This window comes from Chlamydotis macqueenii, chromosome 4, assembly GCF_036417535.1.
Source record: "Chlamydotis macqueenii isolate bChlMac1 chromosome 4, bChlMac1.mat, whole genome shotgun sequence".
NCBI lineage: Eukaryota > Metazoa > Chordata > Aves > Otidiformes > Otididae > Chlamydotis > Chlamydotis macqueenii.
In genome coordinates, this window is record NC_141559.1 from 75,752,297 (window position 1) to 75,769,688 (window position 17,392).

The 17,392-nt window shown below is 36.4% G+C and overlaps 1 protein-coding gene across 1 annotated transcript in view; it reads right to left on the reverse strand.

Moving 5' to 3' along the window:
* NSD2 (nuclear receptor binding SET domain protein 2) overlaps positions 1-17,392 on the reverse strand; it is a 73,115-nt gene that overhangs the window by 25,543 nt on the left and 30,180 nt on the right. The window contains exons 4-10 of the mRNA XM_086747546.1: positions 14,063-14,229; positions 13,202-13,693; positions 9,348-9,492; positions 8,249-8,326; positions 6,668-6,786; positions 3,478-3,559; positions 2,313-2,437 (exon numbers count right to left, since the gene is read on the reverse strand). Coding sequence (XP_086603672.1) covers positions 2,313-2,437; positions 3,478-3,559; positions 6,668-6,786; positions 8,249-8,326; positions 9,348-9,492; positions 13,202-13,693; positions 14,063-14,229 — 1,208 coding nt within the window. The remainder of the gene's footprint in view (positions 1-2,312; positions 2,438-3,477; positions 3,560-6,667; positions 6,787-8,248; positions 8,327-9,347; positions 9,493-13,201; positions 13,694-14,062; positions 14,230-17,392) is intronic.

The following is a 17,392-nucleotide window of genomic DNA, read 5'->3' on the forward strand; positions in this document are numbered from 1 at the left end:
GGGGAGGAAAGAAAGGAAGAAAAAAAAGAAAAAAAAAGCTCAGAATCCACTTAGTATTGCTTGTGGAGGTGTATGTGCTTATGGAATACGCAGATTTTTTTCTATCTGTGTTAAGAGAGCATCTAAGTCAACATTTAGAAGTATTATAGTGAACACAGAAATATAAAAGTTAATCAGTACATGTATTTAATGTCGAGAATAATTACATCCTATTCAATCAGCTGCGCAAGGCTTTCATCACTGCATGATTGTGTCTGTTTTTTAAACTCTTTCCCTTAACACTCTGGAGAAGGTTTCTCTCTGGATGAACGCTCTCAGGACACACACAAACTTAGCCATTCAGACAAGTGCTAAATAACAATACAAAAGGGAACAAAGTTTTTAAAGCCACTCACACAATCCAAAATTTGTATCTTTCCTTGTTCAGTAGAATAGATCAGTATTAAGTTCAGAAACACATGCCTGTAATTTTTGTTTTATTTAAAGGCAAAATATATCCAATATCACAGGAAACATACTAGGTTCAATCCTTAGTTGGTACAAGTTCAGGTCAGCGTAGCTTTAAACCATCTAAGGATCTAGCCCACTAATCTACTCTCCCCTGCACCCAGCCCCGCAAAATCTCTGTTATTTGACAGAGTGTATTTTCTATTACCTTGATTGGAATGGTTCTGGTATTTTAAAATGTTTTTAAAACCTTGAAAACAAACAATAAATTCCTTCTAGTTTGTGTATCTGTGTTCTGTGAGCAGTGTATGATGCTAATTTTTCTCACATCTTTTGCTGTTTAGCAGTAGCTGAGTAAATTAAGGGCTAAGTTTTAAAATTTCCACCTCAGCCTATAGAACCATATCTTTTTTTACGTGTGAACCATTAAGTCAAAACCCAAAATCCTACAAAAACAAACCCTTTGTCGAGAAAGATTTCTGGAGATTTTATTATATAAGCACAATATCTAGAAATAGAAGAATCTTTCTCCTGAGATGACAATACTTAGAGATGCATATTTAGAGTCAAAAAGACAGTGTGTTCCTGAACTGGTCTGGCTGAATAGATGGTCCCAAACACAGCCAGCCATTACAGAGCCAGTCTCTCCATTAAAGCCAAACCAGCAGAAGCTGGTAAGTCGATAGATGGGACTCTCTCAGTTGGGAGAATAAAAGGAGAACAAGTATTACATTACTTGACTGCTGCTATGGACGTTGTTTGCTGTGGGACTTCCTTTTCTTATTTTATTGGGGTATAGGAGGGAGAATCTGTTGGGTTTTTTTTTGTTAAAATATTTGTCCAGTTACAGTAAGATATACAGCCATTAACATGCAATCTTTTTTCCCCGCCCAAAGGTAAACCATCTACTGAACATTGTCTAGATATTTTAACCACATTCATTATAGTGTCTCAGCACCTCATGCGTTTGTTAGGGGAGATGAACGCCTCTAGGATAGCAGGAAGCCCTACTCCCTTGTTAGCAAGCAAGTATTTTCTCTACAGCTTTTGTAATACAAACTGCTCAAAGCTGTTTGTCTATGGATATTTTACTAAACCGTACCAACCACATTTCTGAATCCACCTGCAAAACAGCATGCATACTTCACCCTCATGCTGCCACTCTTTGGCCGACTGGTTTTAACAGATGATTTGGGGAATGGTTTAATGGATTATATGAATACACTTGTAGAACATACATCTCATGTATTGCATTGTCAATTGAGAAGAATTACAGTTCCAAATATGTAGAGCTAAGACTATGATTACTAAGTATCAAAAAGATACATCCTTCACTGCCTGTTTAACTCCACTGGGGGTGAAGCTATTTGCATCAGAGAAATAGCGTTGAAACAGCCTTGAAAACTAATTTGAGCTTAAAGGGACTCTGCTCAGAAAAATGTCCAGTTCTAGATCAAATGGAGGATTAGGAAATTTGCTTCAATATAAAAGCTATGGCAACATGACAATATTGAGTTACATAATGTAACTAATGTAGTACGGACACTTACATAAAGTCTGTAGAAGAAAATACAGAACACACTGGCATTTTACTTTGCCTCTAATAGAAGGTTACAATTCTAAAACTTTGTTGGTAAATACATTAAAAACCACAATAATATCTTGACGTCCCCAAATCAGACGTTCGTATTACAATAAATGAATTTGCAATGCACACATTAACAGGTTTCACAGAGGCCAAAACTGTAACTTGTCTAGAGCACCAATGTTAGAGAATTCGCCTTTGATTTTTGTTTTTAAACAAGATTCACACCTGAAAATTTGTGTAATTAAATGGCTGTGTGCAAACACCACTTTTTTTTTACCTCATTCTCAGTTAAGGAAGCTGAAGGAGATGAACTCTTGCTAAAAGCAAGAGTTGAAGATTCTGCTGCTGAAGCCCGATTTCGCTTCTTCAGAGGTTTACATGCATCAGACAGATTTTTCGTTGCTGTAAAATAATTTTGGTTTACAAAGTGAAGTTTGGAACTTTAAAACGTTATCTCCCTGAAGCCATTTAAAATACTCCTTCAGATAAAGGAAGGAATGATTTAGGTAGGTATGATTTAGGTAGGTCTTCTGGGCACCTATGTAGGGCTGAGAGAACAGGAAGTAAGTTTCTGAAATAATGTGTTTTGGCTTGATTTTAAAAATAAAGAGCTTTCTATTGATCAAATATGTACTACAAATGGCTAAGAAATGTTTTCTCATTTTTTTTCAGCTCATTTGTATTAAAATCAAAATATCTTGTGACTTACAACCTCTTTAAAGCAGAGGTAACAGTTATCTCCTCAGACAAACATTAATCAGAAGGTCTACACGATCTCATCACAATCTGAGTACCACTAACAGTTTGTTAAGACAAAGGTTATACACAGGAGCCAGGTACCAGACATTATCTATGGCACGTCACCACTTCTACATCGTGCAGAACTTGCTGAAGCTTACTTGTCTTTGGCAAATCATTGTAATACCTAAATAGACAGCCTCTTACAGAAGTTACCTTAAACTTGAGCACCATTAATAACTCTGACTTCTAGATTGTGGCCCAAGGTTATTTAGAATTCCCTCTCGTACTCCACACTGCCTCCCATCAAGCATCATTTAAAAGGACTAAAATCACATATTAACTGATCACATTGATGGTCACTGCGCTGGTTTTATCGTGCTAATGCACAATGACGAATTGGAGCAGTAGGATTTGCGTTACTGCTCGCCAAGATCACAGGGCAAAAGCTTTAATTTGGTGCCATCAAATGGTGAACTTGTGAACTGCTGCTCTAAATCAGCAATACACAATTTCAGTCAAGTATAATGTTGCAAAATGGTGGTAGTGAAGGAAGAGGGTATGCTCCCCCCCCATCTGTGGCACAGTGGCTGTAACTGGTTATTGCGTCAGCAAAATTTAGCCGGCTGCCTCAGAAAAACCTGTTTATTTTAAAATTATTTAATTTTAAAAAGTTACATTAAAACTTATTCTGACCACATTACCTGACTGGTTCTTTTGTGAAGAGGAGGTTTCTGTGACCTTAGAAGAGTTTGTTTTTGCTGTTTTGTCATTGCTTGTCTCCCTCTGTCACAAAAAAAAATATGAAAAAATAAAAAAACTCCTAATTTATGAGTGGTTGGATAAAACTGGCAATTACTTCTGGATTTATGTTATTAAAAAGAAAGTGTCTTTACAAATATTTGAATGGTAATGTAGTTAAGGTAGCCCCATTTAAGTGATTCTTTTTCAAAACTCATTTACAGCACAGGGTACAAACTTGTAAACAAATGAGAAAAATTAAAGAACACAGTATTCCAGCATCCCACTTATCCATCCCAAACTCCGCAAATCAAAAAGGGGAGCTCTAAACGAACAAGAAACAAGTAAATTATCCTTACTATTCTTTGTCTAAAGTGGTCAAATTAAAACCTTTGGTTATTAAAGGTAAAATGCAGAACTAATATAGAAATTTGAGAACAAACCCTGTGCAGCCTCCCAGAGAGGCTCGCTTTCAACTCCACAACTTATAGCAGTGCCATTTTTAAAATTACTATGGTTAAGATTGTTTCAGCATTTCCAAACTAAAAACACTATTTTCAAGGGAGCATAAACAACATATACATTTGCTCCAGACTGAGAATTTATGATAAAAAGTATAGGCCATAAACCAGGGAAGTTTTTGTCAAAGCTTTGTCAAAATCAGACACGGTTCCTTACATATGCCACTATTTTTTTAACTTTTTGTATATTACAAATTCATTCAAGTAAAAAATCACTAAAACTGTAGCCAAGAATGCTTAACCCTGATAAATGCTCACCCAATCAATAAGAATAATTCTACCGAATAAAAAGTTTTACATACTTTTTCATATTCTTCATCTGACATGCAGGTTTGCAAGACATGTCCAGATGAACACCTCAAAGGCCTGAGAACTGATTTCCTTTGTAAAAATAAATATGAATGGATACTGGACTACAGATGTGCCACACTGGGTTTTTTACTGACTTCTAAGTAGTCTAAGACACCCTACCACTAGTGCAACCAGAAGCTCCCAGTATCAGTTTTGCAGGTTTACTGTTACACTTCTGTGTAAAAATGAAATAAAATGTATAGTATAGTTCACTCTTCAGTTTAAAGCATGCTTTACAGAACTGCCATTTTGTTAACATGCATTTTATATACATCATGAACAAAATAGTTTTTCAAAAAATCCATATGGGTACTTTTGACTTAGTTACTTTGTTCAAAAACATTCAGATTTCAAAAATAAGAATTAGGACAAAAAGGAGAGAATAATGCACAACTCTCATGTCATAAGTAAAACGTCATGAAAAAAAAAAGTCATTAAAGCTCCTCCTATCCAAAACGATTGTAACAAAAGCCTGCAGGTCAACTGGGAATAATAGAAGGAAGGTGTATGGTTAGTGTTTACTTTTTTTAAGCATTACATGGACACTTCCACTGTCATTCACTAGATGTTTTGCTATGCAGAAGCACATATGGCTAGAAGTACCCTGGGCTGGTGAAGGCAGGAAAAGGACTAAGAGATAATTCACAAAAGAAACCGCAAATCAACCATTCTACAATATCTGACCCTTCTGTGGCCAGAACCACAAACACTGCTCTATGCATTTAGTTTCCAGATTGCCTAATATTTACACACACAAGACTCCTTGCAACTATTTCTGATAAATGGATCAGATAGAGGACAAGACTTTTTAAATGCACATTACTAAGTCCGTGTTAATCTTATGGGAATCATTCATTTATTTATTTTCCTGTTAATATTCACATCTGCATCACAGCATCAAAGAAACCAGAACCTCCTCTACAGGAACTATACTGCGACCACCTTTCATCCTACCTGTGATAATGCAGGCTAACTGTAGTGTATGAATGCTGGTGGGACAGTCAAGAAGTAGCTTTAGGGACAGTCAAAACAAGGACTACATAGCAGGAATTAATTACAATTAGTAAACTTAACGATTCCATTGATCTAGTCTATTATAGTGAATTCAAATCAATTAGACAAGTTTTAAAAGGGTCCAAAAACTTCTCGTACAATATGAGATGAATATTCAATGACTAATCCATTAGAACAAGAGATGCAAACCAGGTTTGGCCCTTCTTTCTGCAAAAGAAACAACACTTCTCTAAGAATTATCTTTATCCCTTCCTAGTAAGCTCATTAAGCCTATCATAAATTCTATTTATTTTTTTAATGTTGAACTCTTAACAAGTTGCCTGAATATCCACAATATCAACACAGGTATTAAAATAACCAGTCTACCAAACAAACTGACATCTACAAATGTGACCTCCACAATTCATTTAAAAAACAAACCCACAATATTTCCTTATATGAGGTTGTTTCATTTAATTGCTGTAGCGCTGAAGTCTTGAGGTGAGGTCTGTGATACTCACATCACAGCATAATACTGTAATAACATATCTGAAAACACTTGTGAGCTAAGCTTTCCACACAAGTAAAACTCATAAAGTTCACTGGTCTATAAAAATAAACCTATGCTTAAGTTTCTACAAGATTTGGGCTGTATCCATATACACAGTTTTAGTGACCTACGTAAGGAAACTTCTCATTCTCACAAGCAAGCTAAACTGAAAAGGAGCCTGTGATCTGTGCGACAAATATACTGTAATATTTACTGCAGTTTCCTAACTTAAGAAATGGGTCAGCATGCCACTGTAAAATGTCCTATAGTCTTCCAGTTCTTCAAAAATAGTTTTTCTGCTTTGCTTTACTTACTTCCCTGTCTCCCTCCATTTTTGTCTAAATTAAGTATTGACTAAAGATTTTTTTTTTTTCCCCTCACATTCTTGTATACTTCTCTGACCTCCAATTTAGGAGGAAAGAAAAAGAACTACAAAGCATGACAACACAGAAGAGTCATGCCTCTGCACACTCCTTCAGGAAACAGATTCTTGCAGCATACATTTTCAATACAGTTTAAGTAGCAAGTGCAACTCGTCATACCTCCACCCTCAAAACCAAAGAAAAAAAATCCCCACAGCCATAAGCTCACATGTATCTCTGAATATGTACAACAGTTTTGTTTGATCTACAGACATTACTTTTTAAATCCTGAAAACGGAAATGCTGACAAACTTAACTACAGCAATGTGATTGGTGCTGCTATAAATCAACCCAAACAAACCAACGACATAATTACCTTCCGATTATTCTGTTTATCCATCCTGAGTCTTTTCCTAGGTGCTTCCTGAACTTCAAAATCTTCTGTAGGTTCCTTTGTCCTCTTTTTTTGGTTTCTTTTATTTCCATGTAAGTTACCTTGGGATGGGGGATGGGGGAAACTTACATGAAAAATAATCTAAAACCCACTTTCAAATTATTTTGAACTGATCTAGTTATTTAAGTTACTTTTCTTTCAGTCATTATTTCTAAAACATGGTTAAACATTAACACAGTTAATGACCTTTTAATACTTAAGGTCTGGTTTCTGGTGCTGAAGACTAACTCTAGAACACATTCAAATCAACTGCTTCATCCTCGAGTTATTTTAGAAAGATGAGTCTACCTGTGTAAGCACTAGTTTAAGATCTGAATATTACTGCCCAACATTTGTTTCATATCATCAGACCGCACATGATTGATCTATACAGCTTTTAACTCTCCTGCCACTTTGTAACACTCTCTTATCATTGAAGTGAATTTTTAAGTCTCCTTTAAGTTCTCCAAGTGATACAAATCAAGATACTGGTGACATCTATTAAGGGGCCTCTGGAAAAGGCAAGATATCACCAACCGTACAGATTAATTCTCGCTTTCTGGTATGGCAGTTCCAGACTCTAACAACCTTACTTATATTTTACAGGAGACTTTAAGATCCCCTTCCTCTGTGAACCAAAATCCTAAGAACAGAATCACGTTGGTCATTTTAAACCAACAGACTTATTCATGTATTTAGATGATTGTTCACTGCGGAGCTCAAGCAGCTGCTAAAGGACAAAAGGTCAGGGACTAACCTACATACTCCTTCCACACGTTCAGCTACTGTTTGTACTCGCTCTACCTCAAAAAGACAGATGGAGGTTTAGGAAGTGGTCTGTTTCATCAGGATGAAATGACAACATTATACACTCTCCAGTACTCCCTAGTTTATGAAGCTACAGAGTATGATTAGTACGAAGATTGCAAGCTCCAGGGGCACTAACACGTTAACTGAAAATCGCCCTACAGCTACAAGCATTCTATTCCAGTGGGAACAAATAGCTGTAAATATTAAAAATATAGCAACTTGAAAATATGAATACTTTTCAAATTAATGTTCTTATCTAAACAATCTAGGACATATTCTATTATTAGACTCTGAATCCACAAAGCAGACTGAAATGGCTCCAGGAGAACCTGCTACTTACAAAAAGCCAGCAAAAGAAATCCCACAATATTCTTCCAAGTTTAAGAGAAGAGGATTTGGGTAGGGCAACAATTGAGCTGACATGTTTTCATCTGTAGATAACTATAAATGTACACAATATATGTACTAGAAACACCTGGTACAGGTACAATTTCAATTACATTTCTTGCAATATGACACTGAGGAAGGTGAACAAAATTCAGCACTACAGTGTTTAGATATTTAATTTGGGATCCATTAAAATTCTAACGTCAAGGAAGACAACATCTGAGATAAAGTAAAGAGATTATGATACGTGGGTGATTACATAAAAAAATACACTCAATAGCTACTTATAATGATGAACTATTTGCACACAACACAAATTTCAATTACTTCTGGATCTTGATCTCCTTTTAGGTGAGTCTTGAAACACTTTACGTTTGGCCTCTCCAATATTCTTCAATGATGAACCTTGAGAGATACAGAATGTGTTTTTTTTTTAAACTGATATCCAAATATTTGACACTTAAAATTTAAAGTTAAAAACTTTTCAATTTTTCACAAAATGATGTTATTTCACACACACACACAGATAGTTAACAAAACTGACTGCCATTTTTATACAAGTTTTTCCAAGTCTCACAAACTTTCAAACACTCCCTCTCATTCTTGTCATTGCCCAAAGCAGCACCTGTTGGCTTCTCACACTTTCATAATAAGTCTTCTTACAGTGCTGTAAAGCTATTTAAATTTGAGAAGTGGTAGCTAGTTAAATTTTATGAAGTTCATGCAAACGCCAAACTATCTTCCTCCTCCTTTCTCAAGCAAGTGACCCCAAAATCCCTCAAATATTTTGCAAAATAATTGAGACTGTTTATCAAAACCAAACACTAGACAACAGCAACAAAAAAAAATAAAAGGAGAAAAAAAAAGTATTTGGAATCTTGTACAATGTCCTAAAACCTTTGAGTAGCACAATAAAATGCCAAATGGATGAAAGTTTCAGAATAAAGTTTGGAATACTTCTTCCTGAGTTGATGATGATATGAGGTAACATACTTTAGGTATATATGAAGAAATGTGTAGCACTGATTAAACTTCTTAAACCATTTCCTAACTATTTTATAAAAAAAACAACCCAAATTTTACTAGTAGTAACATTTCATCTTCCCTTCCCACCATCCACTCGTAACAGGCAGTGGATGCAATGGCAGCTGCTTATGGGCAGAAGAAGAATGAGAAATCAGCAATCTCTAAACAGTAGAAGGTTTACATATAACAACTTTTCAGAACAATGAGCAAGAAATGTAGACTTCATGGGTTGCGTTTATTGTAACCATTGGCATTCCTTTGCTATTGGCACAAACACCAAGAATTAAAACTGGAAAACAGTGAAAGCTGTTTTCCCTACAGGTCTCAAACATGTGCTTAGTTTAACACCACTATGTATAGCAAATTTAGTTAGAGTACACTAGCACAGTTTTACGTTTACCAGAGTCTTCTTCAGATTTGGGAGAGGTCACTATGGCAAACTTTGTGTTATAGCGAGCTTTCTGTTTTTCACTAAGCATGTTCCACTGCGATTCGAGCAATTCTTCAATCTCCTCACTTGAAGCATCCGGATGTTCAGCAACCACCTATACATGCAGAAATAGGGTTGTATTAAAAAAAAGGTGACCATTGAAAAGGATGGCATACATACTTCTATTGCTTTGTAAAACTGGATACAAACAAGTTGCCTAATCTAGTTCCATCTACAGCAGAAATGTTAAGACCTTCTGTATCTAGGTTTTCTTTGAATAATCTCTGTCACTCTAATAAAAAAACCTATTAGCATATTCAGAAGTATTACAAATCATTTTGGAAATATCTATTTGCCTTTTCACATTAAAAAAAAATGGAGTAAGTGTAAATCTTGTCTTGTGGTAATTAAAAAAAAAAAAAAAGTATTATTTCTTGATGAAGCTTAAATCTATACCACAAAAGACAGACAAGCAGTATGCATTTTCTGCTTACAAAGACATCCATCAACTCACAGGAGAATTCATTAAACATAGAACTCATTACACCTATCATAGCAGAGAGATTTACACAAGTTAGCATCTGATGCAACATTTTCCTGTATTAATTCATCATTTTATACTATGTGTACATGAATATTAGGAACTTAAAAAGCTGTGCATCTTTTTTTAGTAATACGAGCATGACACATCATAGCCATCAAATGGAATTTAAGAGTTTCCAGAAGTTTATTCAACACATACAGAAAATTTGGTATTAAAACAAAGAAAAAACCCTCCCAAACTCCTTCAGTATTGCCATACTTCTACTAAAGGGAAACCAAATTTGATTAATCATACAAGTCAGAAAGCTCTAAGATTGTACCATCTACAGAAATGAAACAGTGGTTTTAAAAACAACCCCGCTCACCTCATTACCCAGCATTCTCCAAAATCCTATTACTGGAGAGTTGCAACCAATACCCCAAAATCATAGAGCAAAACCAAAACTAGGCCAACAAAGCCAAGTGTTCAAACAGTAATGCCATTCAACAGAACAGAAATACAATTTTTCCTGTGGTAATTGGAAATGATTAAACCTAATTTCTTAGAACTCAGTGTCTTTAAAATTGCATTTCCCATTGTCAAGCAAGATTCAACTGTGACTGAAGCTTCTCCAGGGATTAGAATACTTGTGGCACCCTCCTTCCATTGGGATTATTCAGCTTCTAGTAGGGAAATTCATGCTGTAATTCCTTCCCCCAGTAGAGTACTAAGAGTTCTCTTGCTTCTATCTGGCATAACCCATCTGCATTGAGCTTGGAGAATACAATTACCTTTGGAGGCCTCTACTCAAAGTTTGATTAAAATCCAACAATGCCAAAAAAGTTACTGAGAGGGGAGAACGTAGACAGACCCACAAGACATCCCTCTCACAAATCTTACTTCTTTAGGAAAAGAAACTAGCATCAGTTTTGACCATTGCTATTAAGTGTATAGTTCATTGTGCTCAACCAGGGCATAGAGTTATTTAATTCTCTAAGAAATAACTAGGTTTGTTTGCACAAATGAGATATAGTTTAGCATCACCTCCAGTCCCACAAAAATACAAACGAAAACAACTTTCAACTGACTAGGAGCACTGTGAAACACTCATGGTTATTAACAGTTAAGGGATTCTTGCAAAGAAGGCCTCCAAGGCAAATGCCCAGCAATCTTCTCCAAATTCTTCATACTGGAATACTCAGCCCAAGTGTAAATACTGGAAATGATGTATCAGGTAGTTTGACGGACATGAAAATCATGCACTTCTCCCAGGTACTTATCCTATGTCTACCTATGCTATAGAACACAAGATCTTTTCTTGGATTTGGGAATTAATATCACTATAGGTGTGGGAAATACGGTAACAGGACCAGGCACATTCTAGCTCATCCAAGCATACTTCTATCTCAAGACAGATATTCTCTTCTAATTATCACTATAGTTATATTTCACAGAGGAAGTGCTGAAGAATGCCAATAGTACAAAATATATCTTTACTTCTTTGGTAACAACACAAAACACTTAATGCGTCACTATGTGAAAATGCTCCAAGCTTTCAACACCTCCGTTAGGGAAGCATGCCAATTAAATCATTAAAAACATTTTCCAACAGTTCATCTGGTCTTCCAGCAGCTGTCATTAATTTCTAAAAATTTCAATTATTCCTCACCCTCCTATTCCCAAAAGAAGTAACACAAAAAGTAGAAATTAATAAAACCAAACCGATATATGAATCCTACTACTGCACAAAGCCAGACTCCAAGCAGGAACGGCTCTACTTTTAAGAGAACTTGTGATTATTAGAGGCCCCAAAAGAGAAGTCTTCACTCATTCCTTTTCATTCACTTCCATCTCTTCCCAAATCTGGAGGTCAGGGAGCCTCTTCTGGATTCATAGTTTTCCTTTCTTCTAAGTTTCTACATGCAAATACTAAAGTAGCCATGCACTAAACTCTGAGATGCCACCAATACAAGTAGCTCAAAAACTGGTATGTTCTTTAGCCAACGTCATCACTGCTTCTAAAGCATAAGAACATCTACAACAGCAACAAAACAAACTCTTGGATGGAAAGCGAGCCATGCAAGTTGAACCAGATAAGCCTAATGGAAGGGGAAACTGAATACTAGTTTGGGTAAAATCTCCACTTTCCACCGAAGGCAGAAAACTGCAGTTTTAAAAGCAACATGACAGGCTGGAAGTGTTAACTAAACTCGGGTAATCTAGGTTCTTTGCAAGAAGCATGAATATCTGAAATGGTATTTTCCCCACTTTGCTAAGTTAACTTTGAACCAAGAGAAAGGAATATTAGCTTAAATTGCAATGATACAAAAAGATCCTAAGTTGAACAACAACTAACTGACTTCCACACAACAGAATCTGGTTTTCAATTTTTCTTTATAAAGTTCATCTCTATTAATGTTTTCTAACACAAATATCCTACAATAAAGTCAACCATTCAGTAGCTAGAGCATGACAAAGTCACTACTAACTTTCTGGTCCTTCTGTGGTTATTATGGAATAGTACAACTACATGAAAATACGAGAACTCATGCTTTTTTCAGCGGAATTGTACTGCAAATGGACAGCAGAGGGTTGCAAGGAAGAAAAATGATGGTCGTAATTTTAAAGTAATAAACTAAAACAGCAGAACTGCTTTTATACTTCTAACAATCTTCCTCAGAAATGTTCATATTACAGTATTTATTTATTCTACCTTGTCTTGGAATGTAATCCTCTTAAGAGGACCTAGTTTCTGTCTCAGTAGATTGCACACTGACAGTGACTTTCGCAAGCTTTGGTAACTAGCTGCTTTTGAAGCTCAGCAAAACTTTCTAGGTAGGTAAATGGAATTTTTCAAGAGTTCAAAGACAAGGGGACACACCAAAGGAACTGTGCCACATCTTCAGCAAGAATGTACAACCTACCTACAACTAGATTGCCACAAACAGCATAACCTTCGATATATTTGCCTGAGCGCGTGTATGTATATCTACCACACTTTACATGCATTAAGTGTATATATATAATATAAATAACTATTAGATTATGTAGGAAGATACTAACACAACTTACACTCAAAGTACAATGGCATTATCACTACCTTGTTTATATTGCTTGTCTCCACTCCTTTCTTTTTCTGTTCCTGTCTAGACTAAGATTTGATGCAGGCATACCTTGTCAAGCCCAGAGCATTATGGATTCTTCAGTAACAACTGGTTTTTGTCAACTAAAGTAAAGAAGTTTCTTTAAGTACAGAAATAAGAAGGGCAATCAACAATAATAACAGCTAAAAGAGACTAACCTCATCTCTGTGCTTCTGACAAAAGACCAAAAACTGAGATACTGCATCGCCCTTTCTGCTTCGCGGAGTAGATGTTGGCGTTTTCTTTCTATTGAGAGGGGAGCCTATCCCTCTTTTGGATTCTGCCTGTTCGGATGACTTTTGAGGAGTAATATTCTTAGTCTCCGACTGACTGCTTTCTTGCATGTCATCAGTGGTAGACAATTTTGATGTCCTTCTCCTCCTCTTGTTAGGAATCCCAGACTCCTTCATCAATTTCAGATTTTGAGTGGTTTCTTCGTTTGAGTAAGACGACTCATCTATTTCCTCTAAGGGTTCCACAGCAATGCCGACTTCTTTTGCCACTCGAGGATTAAGATGAGGTCTGTCCCTAACATAGATGAAGGTGTACTTGGCCTTCCGTTCTTCCACTGTCATGCCTACTGCTTCACTTGCTTGCTTTACACCCATCTCCCACTGTGGCCGCAGCTTCCCTGGAACAGGCTTTAACATCTGCAAGGTAAGACGACCGTGTGAGAAATCTGCCCACTTTTTATTTCAAAATGTCAACATTAACACAAAACAATTCCAAAAGACTAAGTGTTATGAATAATTTTAATTTGGACATTCAAATGGAATTGTATTTGACAGTACTGGTACCATGCCTGAATCAGTAACAAAGCAGAAGAGCATTGATTTTTAGTAAGTAACATACATTGTAAATCCTCTCCCATTCTTTCCATCTACAAGTAAAGTACAAGACCATGAGCCTGTGTAAAACAAGCTGTCTTAAAAACTTTCTAGAATATCTATTTATATCTGTACATACCTGTAATGGTAAAATAAAAAGCTGCAAATCTTATTTGACTTTTAGCCTCTTACCTTTATTTTGTCTGCTTTAGTGAGGGCTTGTTTTGCACTTTCCTGGCATAATTGTTCAAACTGGTCTTTTTCTTTGAAGGGCACAAGGCTCTTCTCAAATATCCAGGCTCGCTCTGGGGCATCTCCAAAAAACTGAACATGATACTGACGAAAACTCTTTTTCTGTCCTGAAAATTAAAACCAAATGTATTTAAGATACAATGTAGGTTGTTCTCTGCACTTTCAGACTTGAAATCTTCTGTAAGCTGCTATAGTTACCATGACAAAGGCACAGTACAACTAGCTAACTTTTCAAAAACCTACTTAACTATCTTAAAAGTCTCTCAGCTATAACAGATGAAGTTTGACACAAAATCCCAATGGTTTAATTCCAAATAAGAATATGCTTTGCTGAATTAACTTAAGGTTATAATGATCTGTCAGCACTTTCCACGTACAGTAACTTACATGTAGAGGCCTGGATGTTTCTGAAAATGCTACATTTGCAAAAGTTTCCAAGGCTTGGATAACCTGTGCACTCAGCCTCATTTCTGACTCACCTAAACTTTATCTTTTAATATTCTTGAATAGAAACACATACTTCAGCTAGTTTTAACACTTGCAATCACAACTTCATCTTAACCAAGCTTTTAAGGAATCAAAGCAAGAAATCAAAAGGATTTGGGTGGTGGAAGGGAGAGAAGGGAGAGCGGGAAGATAAAAGAACAATTCTGAAATCTAGACAAGAGTCATTCTTCTGAGGCTGTAAAGAGGAGTATTGGCTCACTGTAGTAAGATACAGTCACACAAAATTTACCTTCTAAAGATCTCAGCTATTTTACAGCAAAGGGTGAAGACAACACCTTCAAAATTCACCCAAAAGAGTTCACAGTTAACAACAAACTTCTAAAAGGCAGAGGTAAGAGAATCAGACTTAAGCCATCCTCTAGCGTCTCCTCCATTAAAACTCGCAGATTTGTTTTCTAAGTGTTCATATCAGGGTCTCATTTAAAAACAGAAAAGGTTTTAACTGTGATGACCTACACTTTGCGTTTGTAAATTCAGTCCTGCTAGAAAAGGACGAGTTCCTGCCCCCAACGGTTATCTATGATTCTTCAAGGTGTCACCACATTAGTATGTCTAACATGTGGTCTCAAGCCTAGCCAGCTGGAGTGATGAAATAAAGTATTAGCATCCAAAAAAAAATGCAGATTGTTTATAAATACTGTTGATCGTAATCCTAAAACTGATAAATACAGAGACCTAGTTGAGTATTTCTACAACTTCCACGTAAAAGAACTCTTCTGTTTGGAACAGGAGACTTTTGACGCTGCCTCAACAGTAAACAGTAGGTGGAAGGTAATACAAGACTGCAAATACGTACCGATGGGAACACGTACATCAGGGTGTATTTATCAGTTAAACTTCCTGACGGAAAAGGCATGCCCCAAGCCAACTCCAGAGCAAATCTCAGAAATGACCCTCACCCATATTACTTCAAAGAGATGGATGGAAGTTAACATCTCTAAGTACATGGGCCCTCCTTTCTGTTAGCACTCCACAGGTGGTATTCAAACATGTAACACGGGTTTTTCCTAGATCTATTTCTGTAGTTCCTTATAAAAAGCTACCATAAAGATTCTTGGTAATGAAGCATAAACCTTGCTCATTTCAAGGAGCAGAGTAATTAAGTTAGGAACAAAAAACCAGCTTTATTTCTCTCAAAATCCATCTCATAATAAACCTAATAATCCAAAGACTAAAATCACAAGGATTCCTGATCAAAACTCTGAAAGACTAGTATAAGGAAAATTTGTCTGAGAAGTCTATAATAAACATTGCAGCAATTGTACGAATGCTTGAAAGGGTTCTCAAGAAGCCCTTTAGTTTGCTACCAGCATGGAGTCTAGCTATAATCCCAGAGATCCTCAGTCAATTAATTCTCAAAAACCTCCTATGAATGAGATCACATCATTTCTCCAGGCAATCCAACCCCAATGCTTCACTGTATTTATCCCTTACAAGTTCTCTTAATATGTAGTCTAAATATTCATTGCTGCTAAGCTCTCTTCTCTCCTGAACAAGTTTATCCCTTTTCTTCTTTGCATGTCACTTATTTAGGGCCAGCTACCGGGTTCTCCTTCAGCTCCTCCTTGTCAGATTAAACAGCCCCAGTTCCTTCAGTCTGCCCATGCATGCAGACTCCTAGATTTCTTCGCACGCTGTCCTCACAACCTTCTCCGTTTGGTCCACGTTTCTTAAAATGAGACAGCCCAAATGAGATAAAATGAACAAAGTACTCCTGCCATCCTACCAGTGGAAAAGCAAAGGATCTACTTCATGCCTTTTATAAGCAGCACTATCAATTTATATCAGTGTGACTTTGGTCCTTCAGTGGGTTAATTATGACTCTCAGGTTTCTTTCTGTTCAAATGTGGCTTTCACTCATCTCCCAGCTTGATCATCTACCACTGTAAAAACACAACACATACTCCTACTGAAAAGCATTTATTTTTTTTCAGACCACATCTCCAAAGCGTCAAGATTATTCTGATTTAATTCCCAATCCTGCATGTTTACAGTGGAAATCTGTAATTCCAGCGCAAATTTTAGATGTATACTCCAGTCTATTTTCCAGATTCTCAATGTAACCCCCTGAACATCACACAAAAACAAAACCACAAGAACACTGCCTCCTCAGACTTGGAAATAAATAATTTAAAGTTACTGAAATCTCTATATAAGTAAATACCCTACTAATAAGTAAATACCCTACTAATAAGTAAATACCCTACTCTGTTCATAACAATAAAAGCCAATACTTTTGCTTGATCTAATAAAAAAACAGGAAAGTATTTAGAACCATAAAAATCAAAAGAAAGTTACACGCTCCTACTTTCAGGTTTGCTATTCCTATTAACTTATTGCTTTTCTACTTAATTCGCAAGTTTTCTGGATTCCATTTTCACGTTTCCCAAACTTTCAAGACAGTTTGGCATAAACATAGTGAAAAATACTTTGCAGTGCTCAGCTGGAGCTAAAACTTGTGAGGGATGCGGTGCGCAGCAAGATGATGACAGTAGCAAAAGGAAGGCTAAGGAACGCTCACTGGGGCAGGAGACTGTGTGAGAAAGAACACGAAAAAGGCAGCAGTACTCTACGCCTTCTCTGTCTCAGGGTTTTGTTTGTCTGGTTTTTAAACTGTAACATCTACCCCAAGCCTCCAGGTTTGTTAGTCTAGTGATAAAGGCTGCATGACTGAGGCACTACTCACAGCATATTAAGAAAAATTCAGGGAACACTTAAACAAATTGAACATCTATGAGATGGGATGTCTCAGAAGGAGCTGAA